The following is a 21039-nucleotide window of genomic DNA, read 5'->3' as shown; positions in this document are numbered from 1 at the left end:
CTGAGCAGGGAGCCCGATGCGGGACTCGATCCCGGGACTCCAGGATCATGACCTGAGCCGAAGGCAGTCGCTTAACCAACTGAGCCACCCAGGCGCCCTTTTTTTTTTTTTTTTTTAAAGATTTTTTTGCTTAATTTTTTAAATGAAATTTTTATTTATTTAATTTTTTTTAAAGATTTTATTTATTTATTTGACAGAGAGAGACACAGCGAGAGAGGGAACGCAAGCAGGGGGAGCGGGAGAGGGAGAAGCAGGCTTCCCGCGGAGCAGGGAGCCCGATGTAGGGCTCGATCCCAGGACCCTGGGATCATGACCTGAGCCGAAGGCAGACGCTTAAGGACTGAGCCACCCAGGCGCCCCATGAAATTTTTATTTTTAAAGTAATTGCGGGGTGCCTGGGTGACTCAGTCAGTTAAGCGTCTGCCTTCGGCTCAGGTGAAGGGCCAGGATCCTGGGACTGAGTCCCTGCTCAGCAGAGAGACTTCTTCTACCTCTCCCTCTGCCTGCTGTTCCCCCTGTTTGTTTGTGCTCTCTCTGTCAAATAAACACATAAAATCTTTTTAAAAATCTCTTAAAAATAATAAATAATAAATAATCTCTATGCCCAATGTGGGGCTCAAACTCACAACTCTGAGATCAAGAGACACATGCTCGGCGGCGCCTGGGTGGCTCAGTCGTTAAGCGTCTGCCTTCCGCTCAGGTCATGATCCCAGGGTCCTGGGATCGAGCCCCGCATCGGGCTCCCTGCTCCGCGGGAAGCCTGCTTCTCCCTCTCCCACTCTCCCTGCGTGTGTTCCCTCTCTCGCTGTGTCTCTCTCTGTCAAATAAATAAATAAAATCTTAAAAAAAAGTACTTCTGTCCATTGAAAAACACCACTTAGAAAATAAAAAAAGCAAGCTACAGAGTGGGAAAAGGTAATTGTTAATAGATTTCTCTAACAAAAGAATCATATCCAGAATATACAAAGAGCTCCTACAAATAGAAAAAAGACAGACAACCAAATAGAAAAATAGGCCAAGGACTTGACTACCCAAATCACAAAAGATAACCAATAGACATATAAAGATTTGTCCAAATTTACTAGATATCAGGGAAATGCAAACTAAGGCCACAGTGAGATACCACTGCATATACACTAGTATAGTTGAAATTAGAAAGACTGACAACATCAAGAGTTGGCAAGAAAGTGGAGAAACTAGACTTCTCGTGTATTGTGGGAATGTGAACTGTTACAATCTCTTTGGAAAAAAATATTGGCAATATCTAGTGAAGCTGAACATATACACGCCCTATTACTCAGCAGTTCTACTTCTAAGTATATCTCTAATAGAAATACATGTACCTCAGTCAATAAGTTTATTTTTAAAAATGTAGAGGAAAAATAAATACCTGTTTGGAATAGTGGTTACTTCTGGGGAGAGACGATGAGGAGCAAGCCAGAGAATGGAATGAGATCAGGAAGGAGTATATAAAAGCTCAACTTATCTGAAATATTAATTTCCTTAAGAGAGAATTTGAAGCAAATGTAAAATATTAAGATTTGATAAAGCTGTGTGAGAAGAATGTGGATGTTTGTTATTCTTTATAACTTTCTCTGTGCCTAAAATATTTCATAAAGAAATCGTCTTTATTTTCTTTAATTTAATTTAACTTAATTTTTTTTAATGATTTTATTTATTCATTTGAGACACAGAAATACAGAGAGAGAGAGCATGAGCAGGGAGAGAGGCAGAGGGAGAAGAAGAAGCAGGCTCCCTGCTGAGCCAGGAGCCCGATGTGGGGCTCGATCCCAGGACCCTGGAATCATGACCTGAGCCGAAGGCAGATGCTTAACCATCTGAGCCACCCAGGCGCCCCTAATTTTATTATTTTTTTAATGTAAGCTCTACACCCAATGTTGGGCTCCAATTCCCAACCCTGAGATCAAGAGTCACATGCTCTACCAACTGAACCATCCAGGGGCCCCGCATAAAGAAATTTTTTAAAATCTTGTAGAATACTCAGAGAATGTTTAAGCGCCATTGATTTAAAATAAAAACCTGTAATATGAATAAACAGTATAATGCCAATATTGTGTATATAAGCATACTACATACACACACACACATAGATTGATATGATGTGATGAAACTGGCACTTTTTTTTTTTAACTTTATTTTATTATGTTATGTTAGTCACCATACATCATTAGTTTTTGATGTGGTGATCCACGATTCATTGTTTTTGGCACTTTTTTTTTTTTTTTTGGTGGGCAGCAAAGCAAGATTTATTGAGTGATAGCAAGGTTATAGTACAAAGCTCCTGAGGAGGGAAGGGACCCCAGGGGGTTGCCACCGGAGTTTCTAAATCTAGGGGTTTTTACGGCCTGTTTTAATCTGATTAACCCTCCCTGCACCTGTCATCCAATCAGGTTTTTGTCACCTACCTATCACATGGGAAAGGGTGGAGGGCTCCTTCCAGGACTGTGTAAAATCCTTTTAAGGATGGTTTCCTCTTAGGGTGGGGGGCGAGGGGGCCTTATTCCTGCTTGCCTGCCTTCCAACTATCCTTCATCATTCCCTCCTCTGAAGAGGTAACCCTACCTGCTGTTAGGGAAAAAGTGTGAAGAGCAATGGTAGCTACTTCCTGCTGGTCAGGGGCTTTGGATGGGGCAGCAGTCAGGTGAAACTGGCACTTTAACTCAGGAGTCTTCCTTCCCGGAACCCATAACCTCAGGCTAATCATGAGAAACACATCAGACAAATCCCACTGAAAGACATTTTATAAAATATCTGATAATAAAATCATCAAGGTCATCAAAAACAAGGGGGTCTGAGAAAATGTCACAACCAAGAGAAGTTTAAGGAGACATGACAACTAAATGTAATTTGCTGTCCTAGATGGGATCCTGGAACAGAAAAAGAGCATAAGGAAAAACTAAGGAAATTTGAATGATGTATGGACTTTAATTAATGATAACGTATCAATATTGGTTAATTAATTGTAACAGATGAACCATACTAATTTAAATGTTAAGAAGGGAAATTGGGTGGGGTATATGGAAACTCTGAATTGCCTTCATAAATTTTCTTTTTTTTTTTTAAGATTTTATTTATTTATTTGACAGAGACACAGTGAGAGAGGGAACACAAGCAGGGGAAGTGGGAGAGGGAGAAGCAGGCTTCCTGACGAGCAGGGGGCCCGATGCGGGGCTCGATCCCTGGACTCTGGGATCATGACCCGAGCCGAAGGCAGACGCTTAACGACTGAGCCACCCAGGCGCCCGCCTTCATAAATTTTCTATAAATCTAAAATTGTTCTAAAATCAATTAAATTTATTTTTTTTTAAGTCAAGTAATTTAGCCAAATTCATACAGGTAGTAAATACCTAATACCCAAAGTTCAGAGGCCAACACAAATGACTACAAACCCTATGCTTTTTCGACTCCCCCAAACCCTTCCAACTTTACTGTCTGTAGAATTATCTAGGTATTGACGACCTAAACAAGTTCCTTGAGGATAGAGAAAAAAACTTTTTTTTCTTTGCATACAATTGGTATTCAGTAAACCAGCTTAAGTTAACTACTCACAGAGATAAAGTCCCAGAAACCTAAAGAATCTGCGACTTTCAGAGAACTTTATCAGGTTTGACCCGCAATCTATACTGCCAGCTCTACGGAGAGGCCCGATAGCCCCTGGGCTCAAGGCCCTTCAGTTCTGCAAGGGTCCTGTGCTGCCATCTACAGGTAGCTGGTAAGCGTGGACTCCCCCGCCCCCCCGCCCCGCCGCTATATCTCGGGAACTAGTAGGGCGAGTGTAAATTGGAGAGAAGACTCAAGCTCTAATTAAATTACAGAACATATGTAACTGTCACATAGTTCACTTGACACTTGTACAAAGCAAAGGCCCTACTTCTCTCTTCTACTTCGTATTAATACTTAGGCTCCTAAAATTCACAGAATTCCTTGCTGACCCACCTTCACCGGTACAGATCTGGCTGTTACTGCCCATCTCCCAGAACTCAGATTCTCCCGCACAGCGTAGGCTGCAGACACTTGCTCAACCTCACAGACTGGAGACCCCACCAACCAGATTCTCCCCCATCTTCACAGACCCCTGAGACTCCTTGCACTACCTTGCAAACTCCACAGATTCCCCCATTAAGGCAAATGCACGCGCTAACCCAGACGTCCCCAGAAAAACGCCCAAGCTCCACAGGCAGCTCACACTACCGCGAAAACCCGGGAGAGCCCCAGTCAGGCTCGGTGCCCTCAGGCTAGCGCTTTGAATCCAGCTCCGGCTCCCCCACACCCAGCCGGATTGGGTCAGCCTAGGCCCGCACCCTGCGGGCCAAGGCCCCGCCCCTCTAGACCTGTCATCACAGAAGCTGCACGTGGCCGGGGTGGGACCTCAGGCGACCTGCAGCCATCACTTTGTCTCCTCCGCCATCCATTGGGGCCACCGCCGCCAATCAGAGCCAGCGGATCCGGGCTGGAGCACTAGCGCCCGGTGAGGCGAGCGCAGAAGGGGCGGGGGTTAGGAGAGTCTCTGAGACCGACCGGGGCTCGCGGTGGAAGAGAGCCTGGCCTGGGTTCTGCCAGGCTGGAATCCGAGGGGCGGGTCCCAGCGAAAGGCGGAGAAACCAGTAGAGGGCGGGGATCGGGGAAGGGTAGGGACTAGCGGATGTTCCTGGGGAGAGTCAAAGAAGACGAGAAGGGGCGGAGCCATACGGGGCGGGGCCTGTGTCACAGGGGGAGGAGCCAAAGGAATTAAAGAAACTAGGAAAGGGGACGAGCCCCAAGAAGGTGGGAGGTGGGACAAGGGAGGGGGTGGGCCTGGGCGTTGCGGGGGCGGGGCTCGGACAGAAGGGGTGAGGTTTGCAGGCCGAGGCTGCTGCTAGGGCTTCTCTATAACTGCCCCAACCCACTACCTCCTCAGGTGCAACGGGACTCACGGAACTACAGGTGTGGGGTGGGGTGCGCGTGGAAGAAGGGACAAGGATGGGGTACGCTTGGGCAAACAGGAGGTGGGGGCACGTTAGAGAAGGAAAGAATCTGAAGACTGCTGTGGGGGGGAGGAAGACACAGAGTTGGGGGAGGACTTGGGGGCTCAACGTGTGGGTAAGCAGGTGCATTTTCCAGGGGCCCTTGTGGGGGAGAGACAGGATTGCTTTGCGGAGGTTAAAGGTACAGTGTGAAGGGGCTAGGTCGCTGTCTGTTGTGGAGGGTTGGAGGCTGGCTATATTTGAGGGGGAGGGGATCTAAAGTTGCTCAGGGGGAAGCAGGTGCTGTATGATGGAGAAGAGCTGGTGGTCCAGAGTGTGGGAGAGACGGAAGGACAGAGGGACTGTGTACAAAAAGAAGGGAGGGGGTTGTGGGCACTGTTTGAGGGGAAGGGTTTGTAGGCCCCAATTGAGGGGGGAAGAACCCCTAGTCCTTTGAGAAAGTCTTGGGGCTTTGTAGAGATTCAGGAAGAGGCTTGTGTACTGTGTTCTAGGAATGGCATGATGGAATTGGTGGGGTAAAGAAGCCAGTATGTAGTGCTTCTGGCTCCTAGGCTCCTAATAACACCTTCAGGCCTGACCACTCTTAGGGAGGATCAGGCCCCACTTGCTACTAGGTCTTCTGTGAATGTCTCCTCATTCGGCTTTGGATCTGCCTGGCTGAGACTGGAGTTTCTTCCCCCAGCTGGTGTTCCTGTTAACCCCCACTCTAGTTCCTGTTCCTCCCAGAAGCCTGCCTTGGTCCCTGTCTTCCCCCTCCCCCACTTTGCCCTGCCCTATGCTCTGGGTGTGCTCATTTCCCACTTCCTTCCTCGCCCTGGGGCCTGGCCTGGGACTTGCCCGTTTAGGAGCTGTGCCCTGCCCGGAACTTTGTGCTCAATGGCCACAGACCCTAGTTACCAGCAGCAAGGCCCAGACCTCACCCCACTCCTACCAAGATCTCTCCCAACAGCCCCCACAAGTGACTGGCCACTACTTTTTTACCACTTGCCACAAACTTATTTTCCCCACCCTTTTCCTTCTTCGGGGTGGGGAACCCTAGGACCCTAAAAAATGGGCTTCTGTGGGAAGGGTGAAAATTACTGAGTCTTTGATGTATGTTTTGAGAGATGGGCTACTATGGCAGGCTGAACTCCAGAAAGGATATGAGGCTCCAGCCTCAGCTGGAAGAGGAAGAAAGAATGGCTCCCACACTCCTGTCTTGGAAGCTGATGTCAGAACGGAGACTAGGGCCTAGTCCTCCAGAGAGCTCCTTAGGTTCCCTGAGGGGACTTGATGTAGTGCCAAAGTTCTATTTGCCCCTGGGCTAGCTGGGAGGGTGAAAAAGTCCTGCCTTCCACACAGTGGCTGGATGAGTGTGACAATGTTACTGAAAGGGGCCCCTAGCCAACCTTCTTCTAGCTGTGACTGGCTGGGGAGGGAGGGGGTGCTGAGGCCAGACAAAGCGGTGGGGTAGGGTGGGGTAAGGGAGGGCTGGCTGAAGCCTTTTGAGGAGGAGCTGATTGCTATGGCAACACAGCTTCCCAGACTGTCTCTCAGAGAGGCGGGCCTAGGGCAAACACTCCAGCTTCCTCAGGACTGAGGCATTTGTGTGAGTGGGTGGGGCGTGAAGAGAAAGGGCATCAAGTTTGCTGAGCTGAGGCTGGAATATATAGCCTCTCTGCTTCAATACAAGTGGGAGGGCTTTCAGACATTCGGGTCCATCCTCTGAAAATGGATTTGAGTGAACAATAGCTATTAGAATCATAGCAATATAAGGCCAGAGTTGCAGAGGCCCTCAGTGGCCATCATCTATACAAACCCCTCGTCTTACAGAGTTGAAAATTTACAGCCAAAGAGATTGTCACTTTCTCTAGGTCTCACTCACAGTGAAAGAGCAGGAATTAGGACCCAGGTCTTCAGATTGCTGTTCACTCAGCCCAGGGCTCATCATTTCTTTCAGCCAATGTTTATTGAGTGCCTGTTATGTGCCAGGCACTGATGTCGATTCTGGGAATACTAGCGTGAACAAAACAATACTGCTGCACTCATAGAGCTTCCATTCTAATAGGGGGAGAAAGAAATGTGTGTGTGTGTGTGTGTGTGTGTGTGTGTGTGTAGCAGAGAGAGGCCAGGTGGTGATAACTGCTATGAAAAAAATAAAGCAGGGTAAGAGTTTGGGGCAGCTAGGTAAGGCCTCTTGATTGTACCATGCTGCTTTCCTAGGGCACACGGAGGCCTAGAACATCTTTGATCCTTCCCACTGAACTATTGCCCCCCGACCTTTGCAAGTAACGAAGGCCTGGGCCTACATTAGTGGCAGTAAAACAGAACTTACTGCCTGTTCTGTGGTGTCACCAAGGGACTATTAATTTCCTATAGTGTTCTGTGTCTATTTATCTTCCCAATAAGCTTTTACTAAGGCAAGTAGGTTCTTACTTTGGTACTTTGCCATTTTGTTCAGGATTTTGAAAATTTCCTGAATCGTGTTCCTTACCATTAGGGAACCAATGAAGAAGTCATTCCATGGCAACTGGGTTCTTTTTCAGGGTTTTTCTCCTGGTCTGAGGTGAGGAGAAGGGAGCCTAGGGGAAGGGTTACTTACGTTTTCTTCCTAAGTCTAGGGCACAAGGAGGAAGTAGGGGGAGGGGAGCCTTTTTTTTTACTGTCCACTGACAATCTCAGAGCCCTTGGGGCCTACAGCACAGGCAAGGTAGAAACAAGGACCTTGGGCCTTCTGTGGGCGCTGAACTATGGAAGAATGGACTCCCCCTCTTCTGGAGGCACAACCAGGGAGGCACAACTGGCTGATGCCAGTTCTCCAGGCATCAGTTTGAGTCTTCCCTCTTTTTTTGTTGTTGTTGTTTTAAGATTTTATTTTTAAGTAATCCCTACACCCAACATGGGGTTTGAACTCACAACCCCAAGATCAAGAGTCGTGCACTCCGCTGACTGAGCCAGGCTGGTGCCCTGAGTCTTCCCTCTTTTGACTCCGGGTTTGCTTGCTTCTGTGGAAGACTGACAGAAAAAGCTTCTTAAGTTTGGAAACTGACTTGTCAACAAGTGCAGAGGGAAAGTTAGTCAGGGCTACGTATTTTCTTAGCTTGCCCCTAAAGCAGCCCCTCTAAAAAGTATCTTTTAATGTCCCATCCTTGCAGAGGTTTCCATCCTGGTCATTTAAAGAATAAGAGGACAAGAATTAAGAATGACGATTCTGCTGCCACTTAATTTGGCTGATTCTGGCCTGAGCCTGGAGTCGAGTGACTCAGGGAGAGGGTGGGGAGTTTCGAGGGAGCTGTGAGTCATGGGAGTGAGCTCCATTGCAAGAGTTGGGCACATCTCCCCACTAATGGCAGAAGCCTTCCTATCCCACTTCCCCTGGGTGGTCTGTCTCCTATGAAGAGAGAGCACTGGTAGAGGGATGAAGCAGCCTAATCTCAGAATGGTAGTTCAGAGACACAAAAAAGGATGTGTAGGTCCCTGAATTAAAATGTATCCCTATCTCAGGAGTCCTTGGGGCCCCTCTAATAAAGGCAAAAGAACATCAATATAGAGTAAGAAAAGGAAGAATACCATTTCTCAATGGAAGGAGATAAGGTCCCACTGCTGGACTATTTCATCTGCTCTAGCATGAAGGAAGCTTTCTAGACTTCAACAGTCCTCTGGTCTCTAAAGCTCTCTTGCAAGAAAGGGAGAGATTATGGGAGTGGGGATATTTGGGGTTTGGTGTGGGAAGAGCAGCCTGACTTTGGAGATTGTCAAACTGTGCCTATGAAAGCCCTAGGGCGTCCTATTAAACACCGTCGGAAGAGGAAGGGTGGAGGTGAGAAGTGGGAGGCCTAAGCCTTTGAAAGGGTTAAATGGCAGGGCAGGGAGCTCCTTTGGATTCCGGCAGATGAGGGGTTAAGGGAATGGGCGGGGTGGTCCCAGGTAGGCCTGCCCCCTTGTGGACCAATGGGCGTGCGTCTCCTGGAGGGGGCGTGGCTCACACTTGAGGTCGTGGAGAGGCTGGACTCCCATGGGCCAATCAGTATGATCGCTGCCCATGGAGGGCGTGGTCTCAGGGGGCGTGGCGGCCGCGTTCGCCGCGGCTGGGGTGTTGGGGCATTGGGCGGGGCGGGCGGCCCCATCAGCTGGTAGGAAATGGCCTGTGAGTCAGAGGGGCAGCGGAGTCGGCAGCGCGGAGCCGGGGCGGCCACGGGGAGGGACAGTCGCGGGGAGGGGTGCGGCAGTGGCTGGGGGGCTGCGGGCTCCAGAGCCCGCTAGTGTTGCACACGAAGCTGAACAGAGAACAGCCTAGCAAAGCAGGGCTCTGCCTGAGCCACCCTTTGTCTGGGTTGGGGGCCCGTGGCGGGGAGGACCCGGGATTCGAGGGGAGGGACCGGGACGGGACGGAAGGGCCCGGAGCAGCGGCCGCCGCGGCGGAGCCAGTTTAAGAGCGGGGTGAGTGTGTGCTAGGGGGAAAGAGCAAATCTCCGAAGCTCCAGTAGGGAATGGGGCCTGTCCCAGGCTCTGGGGAGGAGAGGGGTGAGAATGGACCTGGGAGACTAAGCAGGCGGTGGGGGAATCGTCCAGAACAAGGAGTCTAGGGGAAGGGGTGAGTCTGCCAGGCTCCGTTTGGAGGAGGTGCTGACATCTGCTCCCTCTCCACTGAAGGTAGAGGGTTTTAGGCCAGCGGTCAAGGGGTTGGTGAGAGAGCAGAGGGTTGACCTTCGTACTCACAGTGGTGGTCTATGGGAATAGCCCCCCTAGCTTGTGTGGACATGTATAGGGACAAAATGCAGAGCAGCTAGCAGTTCCCTCTGAACAGGATGAGGGTAGGAAGCACATGGAGAGGAATTCTCCTTCCTGTCACCCTCCTTCATCAGTGTAGAAATGGATATCTCTAATACTGAAGGGAAGGGAAGAGTGAGCCTCGGAGCTTGTACCTATACCAACACCCACCTACCCCACCTCCCAGGCCTAGCAGGTGTCTGAGGTACAGAACCCATGGTATTCTGGGACTTGTTGTTTTTGCTGGTCTTGCTCCCTGGGCATGTTGGGAACTGTAGTCCTTGCCAGCCACAGCCTGGCACAGCTGTTTAACGCCAGCTGCTGCCCACCCCCTGCACATAGTGAGGTTTGGCCTACCCTGCCGCCCTCTTCCACAGTCCTGCCCCATGAGTCAGCTTGAAGCCATGGTCTAGAGCCGGACAGGCTGGATAGCAGGGAAGTGAGTCTTAGAGCTTCTCATTGACAAAGCAGGAACTGAGAGGGCTTGGGATAATAAGCAGATGCCAGGCATGCTGGGGTCAGGTAGGGCATCATGTCATCACCTGGCTTCCCCAGGGCAAGGACTCAAGAGGCCAACTTGGATGACCAGGGGGTGGAGTGCTAAGCAAAAGGCCCTTTCTGAATCTGTATGGCTTGGGTAGAGGAAAGGAGAGGTACAGATGAATACATGTTGTACCTCTGACAATGCTATCATTGGAGTTCTGCCCTTTCCAGATACCTCACCCACCACAGGGAACCAGAATTTTCTTAGGAGTCTCACTTCCAATGAGAATGTGGTGAAATAGGGTAGTTTTGGGTACAATGATGGGAATTTGGTGTAGGAAAGCTTTTCAGTCTCTGGGGTGCAACTCTCTCCCTTTCTCCCTGCCTCCCACTTCATCTCTGTTGTTGCTGACTCTCTCTATACAAGTAATCTCTCTGCTTCTCTCATTCTGGGAATTTTTCTCTGCAGTGCCAGGACCGATGCTGAGATCTCTAGGGCTTCCATTCTACTTTTTTTGAGCCCCGATATGTGCTTAATCCCTATACTTGGAGTTTGGTGGAGGAGCAGAGCACAGACCTATCCTCAAGAACCCCGTGGTGTGTCTAGGAGATTTTTTTTTTTTAAACATTTATTTATTTTAGAGATCAAGAGAGCACAAGTGGGAGGGGCAGAGGGAAAAGGAGAGAGAATCTCAAGCAGACTCCACACAGTGCGGGGCTCCATCTTATGACACTGAGATCAAGACCTGAGCTGAAATCAAGAGTCAGACGCTTAACTGACTAGGACACCCAGGCACTCCTGTCTAGGAGATTTCTTACCTACAAGAGCAAGCAAAACTGTCACTGGGTTACAGTAGATAGTGACATTGCCTTAGGTGGAGTCTCAGAGGAGAGAGAGAGATTTATGGTTTAGGGTGGCCAGAGTAGGCTTTCTGGAGGGAATGGCATTTGGGCTAGCCAAGGAGTAAGGACAGGGCTTAGGTAGGCATACAGGGGACATTCTTTGAAGGGGAAAAGACATTGTGGATGGCAGGCAGCACAGGACAAGCTTGATCCTGAAGGCAGTATTTCCTTTCATAAAGGAAGATGGCCTTCAATTTGACATTCCCCTCACCCAGTATGGGTTCCTGGGGGTGAATTAGTCAGTAAAGACCACCTTGTGCCCAGGCAGAAAAACAGTGGTTTGTGTTTTTGTTTGTTAAATGTGTTGTGACGAAGTGGAGAGGTAGTCCCAGTTGCTTCCAGCTGCCTGACTGCCCCTGCCTTATCTCTAGTTTGCAGGGCCTAGGGGGAGGGTAGGTCCTGGAAAGTGCCTTCTGGCACTGCCTCCTCCACTCCCCCTCCACTTGTTTCTGATTAGATTTGTTGCCTCCTGTTTTTTTTTTTTAAAGATTTTATTTATTTATTTGACAGAGAGATACACAGCGAGAGAGAGGGAACACAAGCAGGGGGAGTGGGAGAGGGAGAATGTTGCCTCCTGTTAAAGGGATGGACTGCTGGGGGCAATTGGGAATTTAAGTCCAAAGGGCCACCTTTGAGCTGACCCGAGGTTTGTACCTCTGAGGAGTGCTCATGGGGTGTGAGTTTCTGCAAGACCTCTGTCCTTAGGGCTTTGGGGTAGCACTATCCCTTTGGAGATAGACTTATGGGAAGGAGTTATACAACTCGGTGGCCCTGACTAGGAGGGCTGAATTCTTTCCCTGACCAACTCTTAGGTGGCATAATCTCTTAAAGCCTGGGGTATTGCATCCCCTCTCACGTTCAGGGCAGAAGCCCCTTTGCTGGTGGCCCTGATAAATGGTCATCCTGCCACAACTTACTTCTGACATCCTTATTCCATTGAACCGAGACCTGCCTCTCTCTGACTCCTTAGGTAGCCCTGCTCTGCCCTCTGGGCTCTGGATCCCAAGACTGCACCTTCTGTTTCTGAAGAGCTTTTCATATGGGAGAAGGATATCCTGGAGGGTACTCTGGTAGCCCACAATTGGAGAGGAGCCTTACCACTGGCTCCAGGGATCCTGGCTTATGTCTGTTCTTCTTTCCTCAGGGTCCGGCTGAGCCCAGGAGCTGCACGGAATGGTGGCAGTCACCTTGCCAGTGCAGCGGGAATGGACCAGACTGCAAGCTAGGAGAGCAAGGCATCAGTCAGGAAGAGGGAACACACAGCTAGGCTTAAGGCCTCTTCATCGGGGTGAGTGCTAGGGAAAGGGAGGGGAAGCAGGTCCAGTAAGAAACCTGAGCTAAACATGTTACCCACTTAGAAGTTCTCGGACTGGTCTATATTATTAATGGGATTAATACTCCATTAATCTTTCTGGGGATTTGGACACCTTCACCCCCAGGAACCCGACAAGGTCACCTCTTCAGGCTGGGGGGAGGATCTGAAACTCAGGTGGAAGGGAGAAGACTCATTGATCCCTCTGACCACCTTTTCTTCTCTTCTCTTGCACAGATGTCCCCAGGCCCCCCAGCCCAGGCCCAGCATAAAGGCTGTGGGGGGGGGCCCCCCTGACCCAAGGGGGGGCTTCATGCGCCACGTGCAGGCGGAGCCGTCTCCATCCTCAGAACCAGAGGCTGGCCCTTCGCAGCCTGCAGTCAGGCAGGGGGCCCTCCAGGGTGGCCTGCTCATGGGCTATAGCCCAGCAGGGGGGGCGACGTCCCCCGGGGTCTACCAGGTATCCATCTTTTCCCCTCCAGCTGGTGCCTCCGAGGCTCATAGGGCCCTGAAACGGCCGGCCCCACCCACTGAGGTTCCCAGGGAGCTGAAGAGAGGCCCTGGGCTGGGGGCCAGAGAGGGACTACCCCCTGAAGAACCATCTACTGTGAGGCTACTAGGCCCAGAGGGACTGGGGCTGGGACTGGGTGTGACCAGCCAGCATTTCTGCCATCATGGCCTCTGTGTTGTGGAACAGGGAGGTAGCTCCACCTCACCTTGGACTTCAGGGGCCCAGAGTCCCCCCTGTCCCCCATCAAATGCTTCCTGCAATAGTTTGCACACCAGAGACTGGGCTTCCCCAGATCCAGGGGGACAGAGGTCCCTGGGGGAGTCCCCAGGGCCAGCCCCTCTGGGCCAGCTGCACACATTTGACACTGATTTGCACAGTCTTGCACAAATAGGGGCTAAGAGCCCAGTGGCTGGGGTGGGCAACAGGGGCAGCCCTTGGCCTAGGGAGTCCCCTGGCACTGCCAATGGGCATAGTCCCGAGCACACACCCCCTGGCCCTGGACCTCCAGGCCCCTGCCCCACCAAGCGAAGGCTGCTTCCTGCTGGAGAAGCCCTGGATGTCAGCTCTGAGGATGAGGGGCCAGCCCCTCGGAGGCGCCGGGGAACCCTGGGCCACCCTCCTGCTGCCAACAGTTCTGATGCCAAAGCCACACCCTTCTGGAGCCATCTGCTGCCTGGGCCCAAGGACCCTGTGCTGGTAAGCCAGGAGAGGAGATGGTCTATTCTTAAGTAGATATGTGTGTGGGAAAAGGTGAAGGCCTGGGGGGGGGGGGGATGTTCCTATGAGAGCTTGTAATGAGCTCCTGCTCGCAAACATACTTGGCCTCCACCCAATATCTTTTTGTCATCTTTCTTCTCCATAGGACCCAACAGACTGCAGTCCCATGGGGCGGAGGCTGAAAGGTGCCCGTCGCCTAAAGCTGTGAGTGATCAGCTTCTCCCTCTGCTCTGTCCCTGCAAATGGGGCAAAAGTCTGTAATCCTTTTTCCAGCCCCAGGGTAGGGGACCCCAGGGCAGGAGCCCTGGATAGTGGCAAAGGGTGAGCCCAAGGACGTGAGTAAGCATACCAGAATGCTTTAAGCCAACGCACTGTGTGTCCCCTCCCCTACCAGGAGCTCCCTTCGAAGCCTCCGGAAGGGGCCAGGCCTGCTGAGCCCCCCCAGTGCCTCCCCTGTTCCTACCCCTGCCGTCAGCCGTACCCTGCTGGGCAACTTTGAGGTAGTTCCCCTTGGATTCTGTGATTGGGGGCCTTGGGGGAAGTGAGATGGTGGAATGTGGCTTGGATGGGTAAGGAAAACAGCTGGCGTCTGTCTCATAATATGCTTTCCCCATCTCCACCCCAGGAATCATTGCTGCGAGGACGCTTTGCACCATCTGGCCACATTGAGGGCTTCACGGCAGAGATTGGAGCTAGTGGATCCTACTGCCCCCAGCATGTCACGCTGCCTGTCACTGTCACCTTCTTCGATGTTTCTGAGCAAAATGCCCCGGCCCCCTTCCTGGTATGACCTGACCTCAACTCTAAGTTAGCTTGTGAGGAGGATGAGGGGTTGGTGGCAGGAGGGGTTCTTTAGGTGTTCTCACCTAAGGAGAGGGTTCAGGGCCAGGTGGATGAACTCTTTTGTGGGGCAAGGGCCAGGCCCAGAGTGAAAGATTATGGAGATGGATGAGTATTCAAAGACCCTACCTTAGCTGATGGCTCCATGGCCTTCCTAGGGTGTCGTGGACCTGAACCCCCTGGGGAGGAAGGGTTACAGCGTGCCCAAGGTGGGCACCATCCAAGTGGTAAGTTTTCCCTGAGGGGGAGTGGGAGTAGGAGAGGAAAACAACCCCTAGACCCTACCAACTTTGTTCTGTCCTGCCCCCAGACCTTATTTAACCCCAACCAGACTGTGGTGAAGATGTTCCTCGTGACTTTTGACTTCTCGGACATGCCTGCTGCCCATATGACCTTCCTGCGCCATCGCCTCTTTTTGGTGCCCGTGGGTGAGGAGGGAAATGCGAGCCCCGCCTGCCGCCTCCTCTGCTACTTGCTGCACCTCAGGTAAGGACAGGACCCAGGGGCGGTTGCGAAGGCCCAGGGAAAGGATTTTCCCGACCCCAGGTTACCTCTTCCCTTAACTGGATCTCTCCTGGCTTCTCTACTATCTGGATTCTTTCTTTGATCACCTTGTCCTCCCCCAGGTTCCGGAGCTCCCGCTCAGGCCGCTTAAGCCTGCATGGAGACATCCGCCTGCTTTTTTCCCGCCGGAGCCTGGAACTGGACACAGGGCTCCCCTACGAACTTCAGGCAGTGACTGAGTCCCCTCACAATCCACGGTATTCACCTTTGCCGTGATTGTCAGTGCCCTGAACACATGTGGGCCAAGTTCCAGCCCATCCTGCTCCATCCTGGACAGAGCAAATACGTGCAAAGGTGGCAAAAGACCCTTCAGGCTTGAATTAAAGCCCTCACCATGCTCATGCCCAAACTGATTATTTGGGTGTTTAAAGCTTCTGATCCTTACCACACTCTGCTCTACTCTGGGTACTCCATGTGCCTCCCCACCCCCTTGGATTTCCCAGGCCAGCTTAGGTAGTAGGGAGACACCGGAGCTACCCTGAGGTCGTCCCAAGTTCCCAGGCAAGTTATGCCAGCGTTGCCTCCCTGTCCTGGGCAGGGGCCACTTATTATTTTATTTATTTTTAATTTATAATTTATTCAAATTGGATTGCCTTGGTAACCTCCCAAACCTGATAATTGGCATTGCCCCTCCTCCATTCCCACTCTCAGATATTGCTCCAAGCTCAGGAGTTGAAGAAGCTGATGTGGGGGTTGGGGAAGAACTGTTTTTCCTCAGCTGAGGGCAGAGAGGTTATCCCAGAAGGACTGAGTCAGTAGCCAAAGACTCAGCTTCCCCTGTCCTTCCCTATACCTTTCATTTCCCCTACCCTCTGACCCTTCTCTGAAAGCCAACTTTGTGTGTGTGTGTGTATGTGCACATACGTGCACACATACAAGCTTGTATTTGTGTGATGTGTGTGAGAAAGAGAGCTTGCATGCAGGCGCACACACACAGGTTAACCACCCCTCATCTAAGTCTCCAGATTCCAGTTGTCCTCCTCCTGCCTGTGTCTCCTTGCTTTGGGGTCCTGACTGAGGAAGGTGTTCAGGGGCAGAGTCAGGGCCAAGGACTGGGGTGCCTCCTCTCACCTGGCCAGACTCTGACCCACCTACCTCAGCTGGGGTGAGGGGCACCCCTCACAGTCATGTGATTCCCAACTACCCCACTCCCCACACCAAACTCTGACCCAGCCTTAGCGCTGACTCCTGGGGCTGGGCTGAGGGGAACAAGCAATTGCTTGAAACTTGAACAAAAAGAAAAAAAGAAAAAATTGTACCTGGTACTTTTTTTCAAGAAAAAAAAAACCAAAAAAAAAAAAAAAAAAACCAGAAGAAAGAATAAATTCTTGTTTGGAAACTTGAGCTAAACCCTGCTTTTTCTGTTGGGGAGTGTATGGGAATGGGGATGGAGGGCCTAACTGGAGCTCAGACTCTGCCCATTCTCCCAAAGAGGAGGCCTGAGGCCTAAGGCCATGAAGTCTTAGGCAAGGCCCTAATGATTCTTAGGAGCTGGTCTTAGTCTTTTCAGATAAATGGGGTGGGGTGGTGGGGAAGGTTCAGCCACAAAAGCTGAACTCTCTGAATGTAGACCTGAATTCCTATTCTGGTTCTGTTGTTATTGATTTTAGCCCCTCTTGAACTTAAGTGCCCTGAAATGTAAAATGAGAGTGATTATGCAAGTCCTTAAAAGATGTGCCAGAGCATCAGGGATGTGTGCAGAATGACATGATCCAGAGAAGGCTGAACATAGGGGTTGTGTGCTGGACTCTATGCAAGGGGACTAGGCCTCATAGACTCTGGGAAGAGGTCAAAAGAGGTAGAAAAAGCTATGGTGCTTTGGGAAAAGAGGGGAAGGGGAAATCTCAGCCCAATCACTAGGCATTATTAGGCCCAGTCACCATGGCAACGGGAATGGGGTCAGTCCCTAGTGGGAGGGCTGGGTACAACACAGCAGGACTACCTGACAATATCACTATGGCAACCGTGGCAAAGAGCTCCAATCCCCTGGTCGCTATGGTGACAAGGGCGTTTATATGCTCAGAAGGGTAAACTAAGTCTCGGGTGGAGGTAAAGAACTCGGTGGGAGGTGTTTCTGGGCCAGCTGCACGTGGAAAGTAGCCTCTACGGTCACCATGTCCGGGATCTTGGGCTTGGTCAACGAGAACGATTTCCAGCTTCGGGCCTTCTCTAGCCGGTCTGCATATCCAAGGAAACAATTTGATAAACGCTTCAGCCAGGTAACGCTGATTGGCTGAGGTTGGGGGCGGGGGGCAGACAGACGGAAGTACGTCTGGGGGCGTGGAAATACAGGAGGAAAGGCTCGGGTCCCGGCTTCTAGAGCGACCTCTCTGCTCCCCGTCTCGTTGGTTCCGGAGGTCCTTCGGCCGTGGGAAATGCTGGCGCGCGCGGCTCGGGGGACTGGGGCCCTTTTGCTGAGGGTGAGTACGGGGCCTCCTCCAAGGGTCAGGCCAGAGATCACCTGGGTCCTTACTGGGAAGAAGCGGAATTCCAAGTTTGGTGAGGGAACTGGAGTCAGAGGTCATGGTACCCACGTGAGTTCCTTCTCCGAGGACCCTTCAGGGTCGCGGTTTAGGGAGATGCCCCCTGGACAGGCGCCGAGAGAGGCGGGGTGCCCCGCCGGCTGGGGTCTCAGCTAATCCTTGACTTCTCTTTAGGGCTCCGTACAGGCTTCTGGCCGTGCTCCGCGTCGCGCCTCCTCTGGATTGCCCCGAAACACCGTGGTACTGTTTGTGCCGCAGCAGGAGGCCTGGGTGGTGGAGCGAATGGGCCGATTCCATCGGATCCTGGAGCCTGTGAGAACCTCTTCTGCCCACTCAGGGCCAGCCTGATGCCGAATTCCCTCATGACATGGCGAATGGGGTGGGATCTCCTTCGAGCCTGCCCCCACCTTTGGCTTCTAACTCCCCCAGCCAGACCTAGCAGGCCCCAGGCTGCTGAACTTCATAACCATGTTACCATCTTTTCCTATTCACTCTGGCATCCCACAGGTTCCGTTCTTGGGTATCTCCCCTGTCCACTCTCAGCTTCGCCTGTCTGCTACTCTGCTGGCTCCCATTCCCTTGACTCACCCCGCCATTCAGATGTGCAGCCTTGTATTCCTATCCTCTTGGACTTCCCTACCATTGACACCCCCAGCTTTCTGCTTTACTTGGAATGTTCCATATGTTGATTCCATACCCACTCCAGGCCTAGCTTGGATCCCAACCCTAACAACCCTCATTCTTCTGAGGACCCATGACTCCTCTTCCCAGGGCTTGAACATCCTCATCCCTGTGTTAGACCGGATCCGATATGTGCAGAGTCTCAAGGAAATTGTCATCAACGTGCCTGAGCAGTCGGCTGTGACTCTTGGTGAGGGGTGCAGGGTGACACGGGTGCTCTGAGACCATTAGGATGTGGTTGCAGGAGATCCAGAGCTCAGGAGAAAGAGTTGATTGGAAATTGGAGGCCTGATTTTCCTCCTTTTCTCTCCCATTCCTGAACCTGTAGACAATGTAACTCTGCAAATCGATGGAGTCCTTTATCTGCGAATCATGGACCCTTACAAGGTATCTGCTACTTGCTTTATTCAGCTTCGGAGTTGCTTTTCTCCCTAAAATCCTGCACTCAAGCTTCTTACACTATCCATGCCCTTTTCAGGCAAGCTATGGTGTGGAGGACCCTGAGTATGCTGTCACACAGCTGGCTCAGACGACCATGAGATCAGAGCTCGGCAAACTCTCTCTGGACAAAGTCTTCCGGGTAAGGGGATCTGAGCCAGAGTTAGTGTTGGAAGACACATATCTTGCAGTCAGTCCTTTCTGGGGGTCAAGATCAGTCAGAGGCACTTCTCAGCTTAGACCGTTGATGAGTGGATTGAAGCCATGGAATTTATGCTTCTTTTTTTTCCAGGAGCGGGAGTCCCTGAATGCTAGCATTGTGGACGCCATCAATCAGGCTGCTGATTGCTGGGGCATTCGCTGCCTCCGTTATGAGATCAAGGATATCCATGTGCCACCCCGGGTGAAAGAGTCCATGCAGATGCAGGTGGGGGCCAGGGAGGGATGGGGAAGAGGACTTCAGGATGCTCCAGTCTCATGGGGACCTGGACTCCCTTCCCTATCATGATGGGTACAATTGCAGGTCTGTGTAAGAGTTTACTCTGGCTTCTTGTTGATGGGGCTTGTTGGGGGCTTCTAGGTGGAGGCAGAGAGGCGGAAACGGGCCACAGTTCTAGAGTCTGAGGGGACCCGAGAGTCAGCCATCAACGTGGCAGAGGGGAAGAAGCAGGCACAGATCCTGGCCTCCGAGGCGGAAAAGGCTGAACAAATAAATCAAGCTGCAGGTCCGCAGAGGGTAGAGGCTGAGGGAGGAGCAGGGCATGGACCTTTGAGGGTTGGTGCTGTGACAGGAGCTTTGAGGTACCCTGACCTCATGAGTAAAGCTTTGTCTCTTTTCTTCCAGGAGAGGCCAGTGCAGTTCTGGCCAAGGCCAAGGCTAAGGCTGAAGCTATTCGGATCCTGGCTGCAGCTCTGACACAACATGTAAGAGGCCTCTGGGTGGGAGTTAGAAACAGGAATTGACAGTGGAAGAGGTTTTCTCATCTACCCTTGGGAGAAGTTCCTGCTTTTGTGGGTTCCATTGAGCCAGATTACATGATCTCTTGTATTGTGATCTGCATTGTGATCTGATCCTCTTTCCAGGAATCTGACTTCTTTTTACCCCCCTCCACCTACCCCCTGCCCCCACCCCCTTCTCCAAGTCTGTGATCTGTGTTTTTATCCCTTCTGTGGCCACAGAATGGAGATGCAGCAGCCTCACTGACTGTGGCTGAGCAGTATGTCAGTGCGTTCTCCAAACTGGCCAAGGACTCCAACACTATCCTGCTGCCCTCCAACCCCGGCGATGTCAGCAGTATGGTGGCTCAGGTTAGAGTGCCCTGAGGACCCAGCACAGAACACCAATGCTAGAAACTGACCCCCCCCCCATCACCACCATTACAATTTACACACCATAGAGGCCTTCCGAGTACCCTGAGACCTAGACCTCCTGTTAGTCTCTGTAGAGAATAAATCTCTAAGAATGAGACACCCCCCGCCCTTACCCCTGGAGATAGGGTTGCTCTTGAGATGTCTCTTTTTTTGGTGGATATCTCTACCGGTATTCTGAGGGTGACCCTGTTCTGATAGTTTATAAGATTCCTAGAATCAACTCTAAAGTTTGAGTCTTGAGAGAGAGAGAGAGAAAGGAAAACAACCTTATTGGACCCAGCCCCACTTTCTTTTTAGTCATTGGTGGGTTGGGCTGTGCCTTCTGCCATGTGTCCTCATGGCTCACTCTCTGTCCCTCTTCTTAGGCCATGGGTGTGTATGGGGCCCTCACCAAAGCCCCAGTGCCAGGGGCCCAGGACTCAGTCTCCAGTGGGAGCAGCAGAGATGTCCGGGGCACAGATGCAAGTCTTGACGAGGAATTTGATCGCGTCAAACTGAGTTAATGGAGCTGGGCTTGGCCAGGGAGGCTGGGGACAGGGAAACAGTACTCCCAGACTCTGGCTCTAGCTTCCCTGGCAAGATTTTGTTATTATTTTTTTATTTGAACTTTAATCATGTAATAAACTTGCCAATGGCAAACCAGAAACTGTCCTCTTTGTTTGGGGAATGAAGTTAGGAAAGTCACCAGGGTTTTCCTTGGATGTCCACTTCCATCCTCCAGTCCTCTCAGGTCTGGGAAGCTGATTCCTCCACCAGTAAGAATGAATGAACCTCGTGTAAATAAAATCATCCTTTCTGTCTTCAGGAGAAGCTTTGGGATAGGGTGGAAGGATTAAGCCACAGGTCTACTGACCTGCCAGCTGGGGAGTGTAGTTCTCCCTCCTGCTAACTATGGGGATGTGAATTTGAGCAGGTGTTTGAGGGGATTGGTTTTATTTTAAGTAAGCTCCATGCCCAATGTGGGACTTGAGCTCACAACCTCAAGATAAAAAGTAAACTATT

General features: G+C 51.3%; 2 protein-coding genes across 5 annotated transcripts; both read left to right on the top strand.

Annotated features, from left to right (window-relative positions):
• The first annotated feature begins 4836 nt into the window (after positions 1–4836).
• ATOSB (atos homolog B) lies at positions 4837–16414 on the top strand. Of its 4 annotated transcripts, none has more exons than XM_031034363.2 (9): positions 4837–4918; positions 12265–12408; positions 12670–13639; positions 13806–13864; positions 14055–14160; positions 14286–14444; positions 14659–14727; positions 14811–14986; positions 15127–16414. In XM_031034363.2, exons 3-9 carry the CDS (start codon positions 12746–12748, stop codon positions 15278–15280), a joined length of 1617 nt encoding a protein of 538 aa, XP_030890223.1. In that variant the 5' UTR covers positions 4837–4918; positions 12265–12408; positions 12670–12745; the 3' UTR covers positions 15281–16414. The 4 variants fall into 4 exon arrangements, with proteins under 4 accessions (XP_030890223.1, XP_081659248.1, XP_030890222.1 ...); XM_081803122.1 differs by having other exon boundaries at positions 4853–4946; XM_031034362.2 differs by lacking the exon at positions 4837–4918 and adding an exon at positions 9088–9111.
• Positions 16415–17337: 923 nt separating this feature from the next.
• Positions 17338–20683, top strand: STOML2 (stomatin like 2). Its single transcript, XM_006739154.3, has 10 exons — positions 17338–17484; positions 17722–17859; positions 18319–18418; positions 18557–18615; positions 18707–18808; positions 18959–19093; positions 19247–19391; positions 19511–19590; positions 19846–19974; positions 20403–20683. Exons 1-10 carry the CDS (start codon positions 17440–17442, stop codon positions 20538–20540), a joined length of 1071 nt encoding a protein of 356 aa, XP_006739217.2. The 5' UTR covers positions 17338–17439; the 3' UTR covers positions 20541–20683.
• The last annotated feature ends 356 nt before the right edge of the window (positions 20684–21039 follow it).

Source organism: Leptonychotes weddellii, chromosome 14, assembly GCF_054177405.1.
Source record: "Leptonychotes weddellii isolate Sample4059 chromosome 14, ASM5417740v2, whole genome shotgun sequence".
Taxonomy (NCBI): domain Eukaryota; kingdom Metazoa; phylum Chordata; class Mammalia; order Carnivora; family Phocidae; genus Leptonychotes; species Leptonychotes weddellii.
This window is presented reverse-complemented; position numbering and strand designations above follow the sequence as displayed.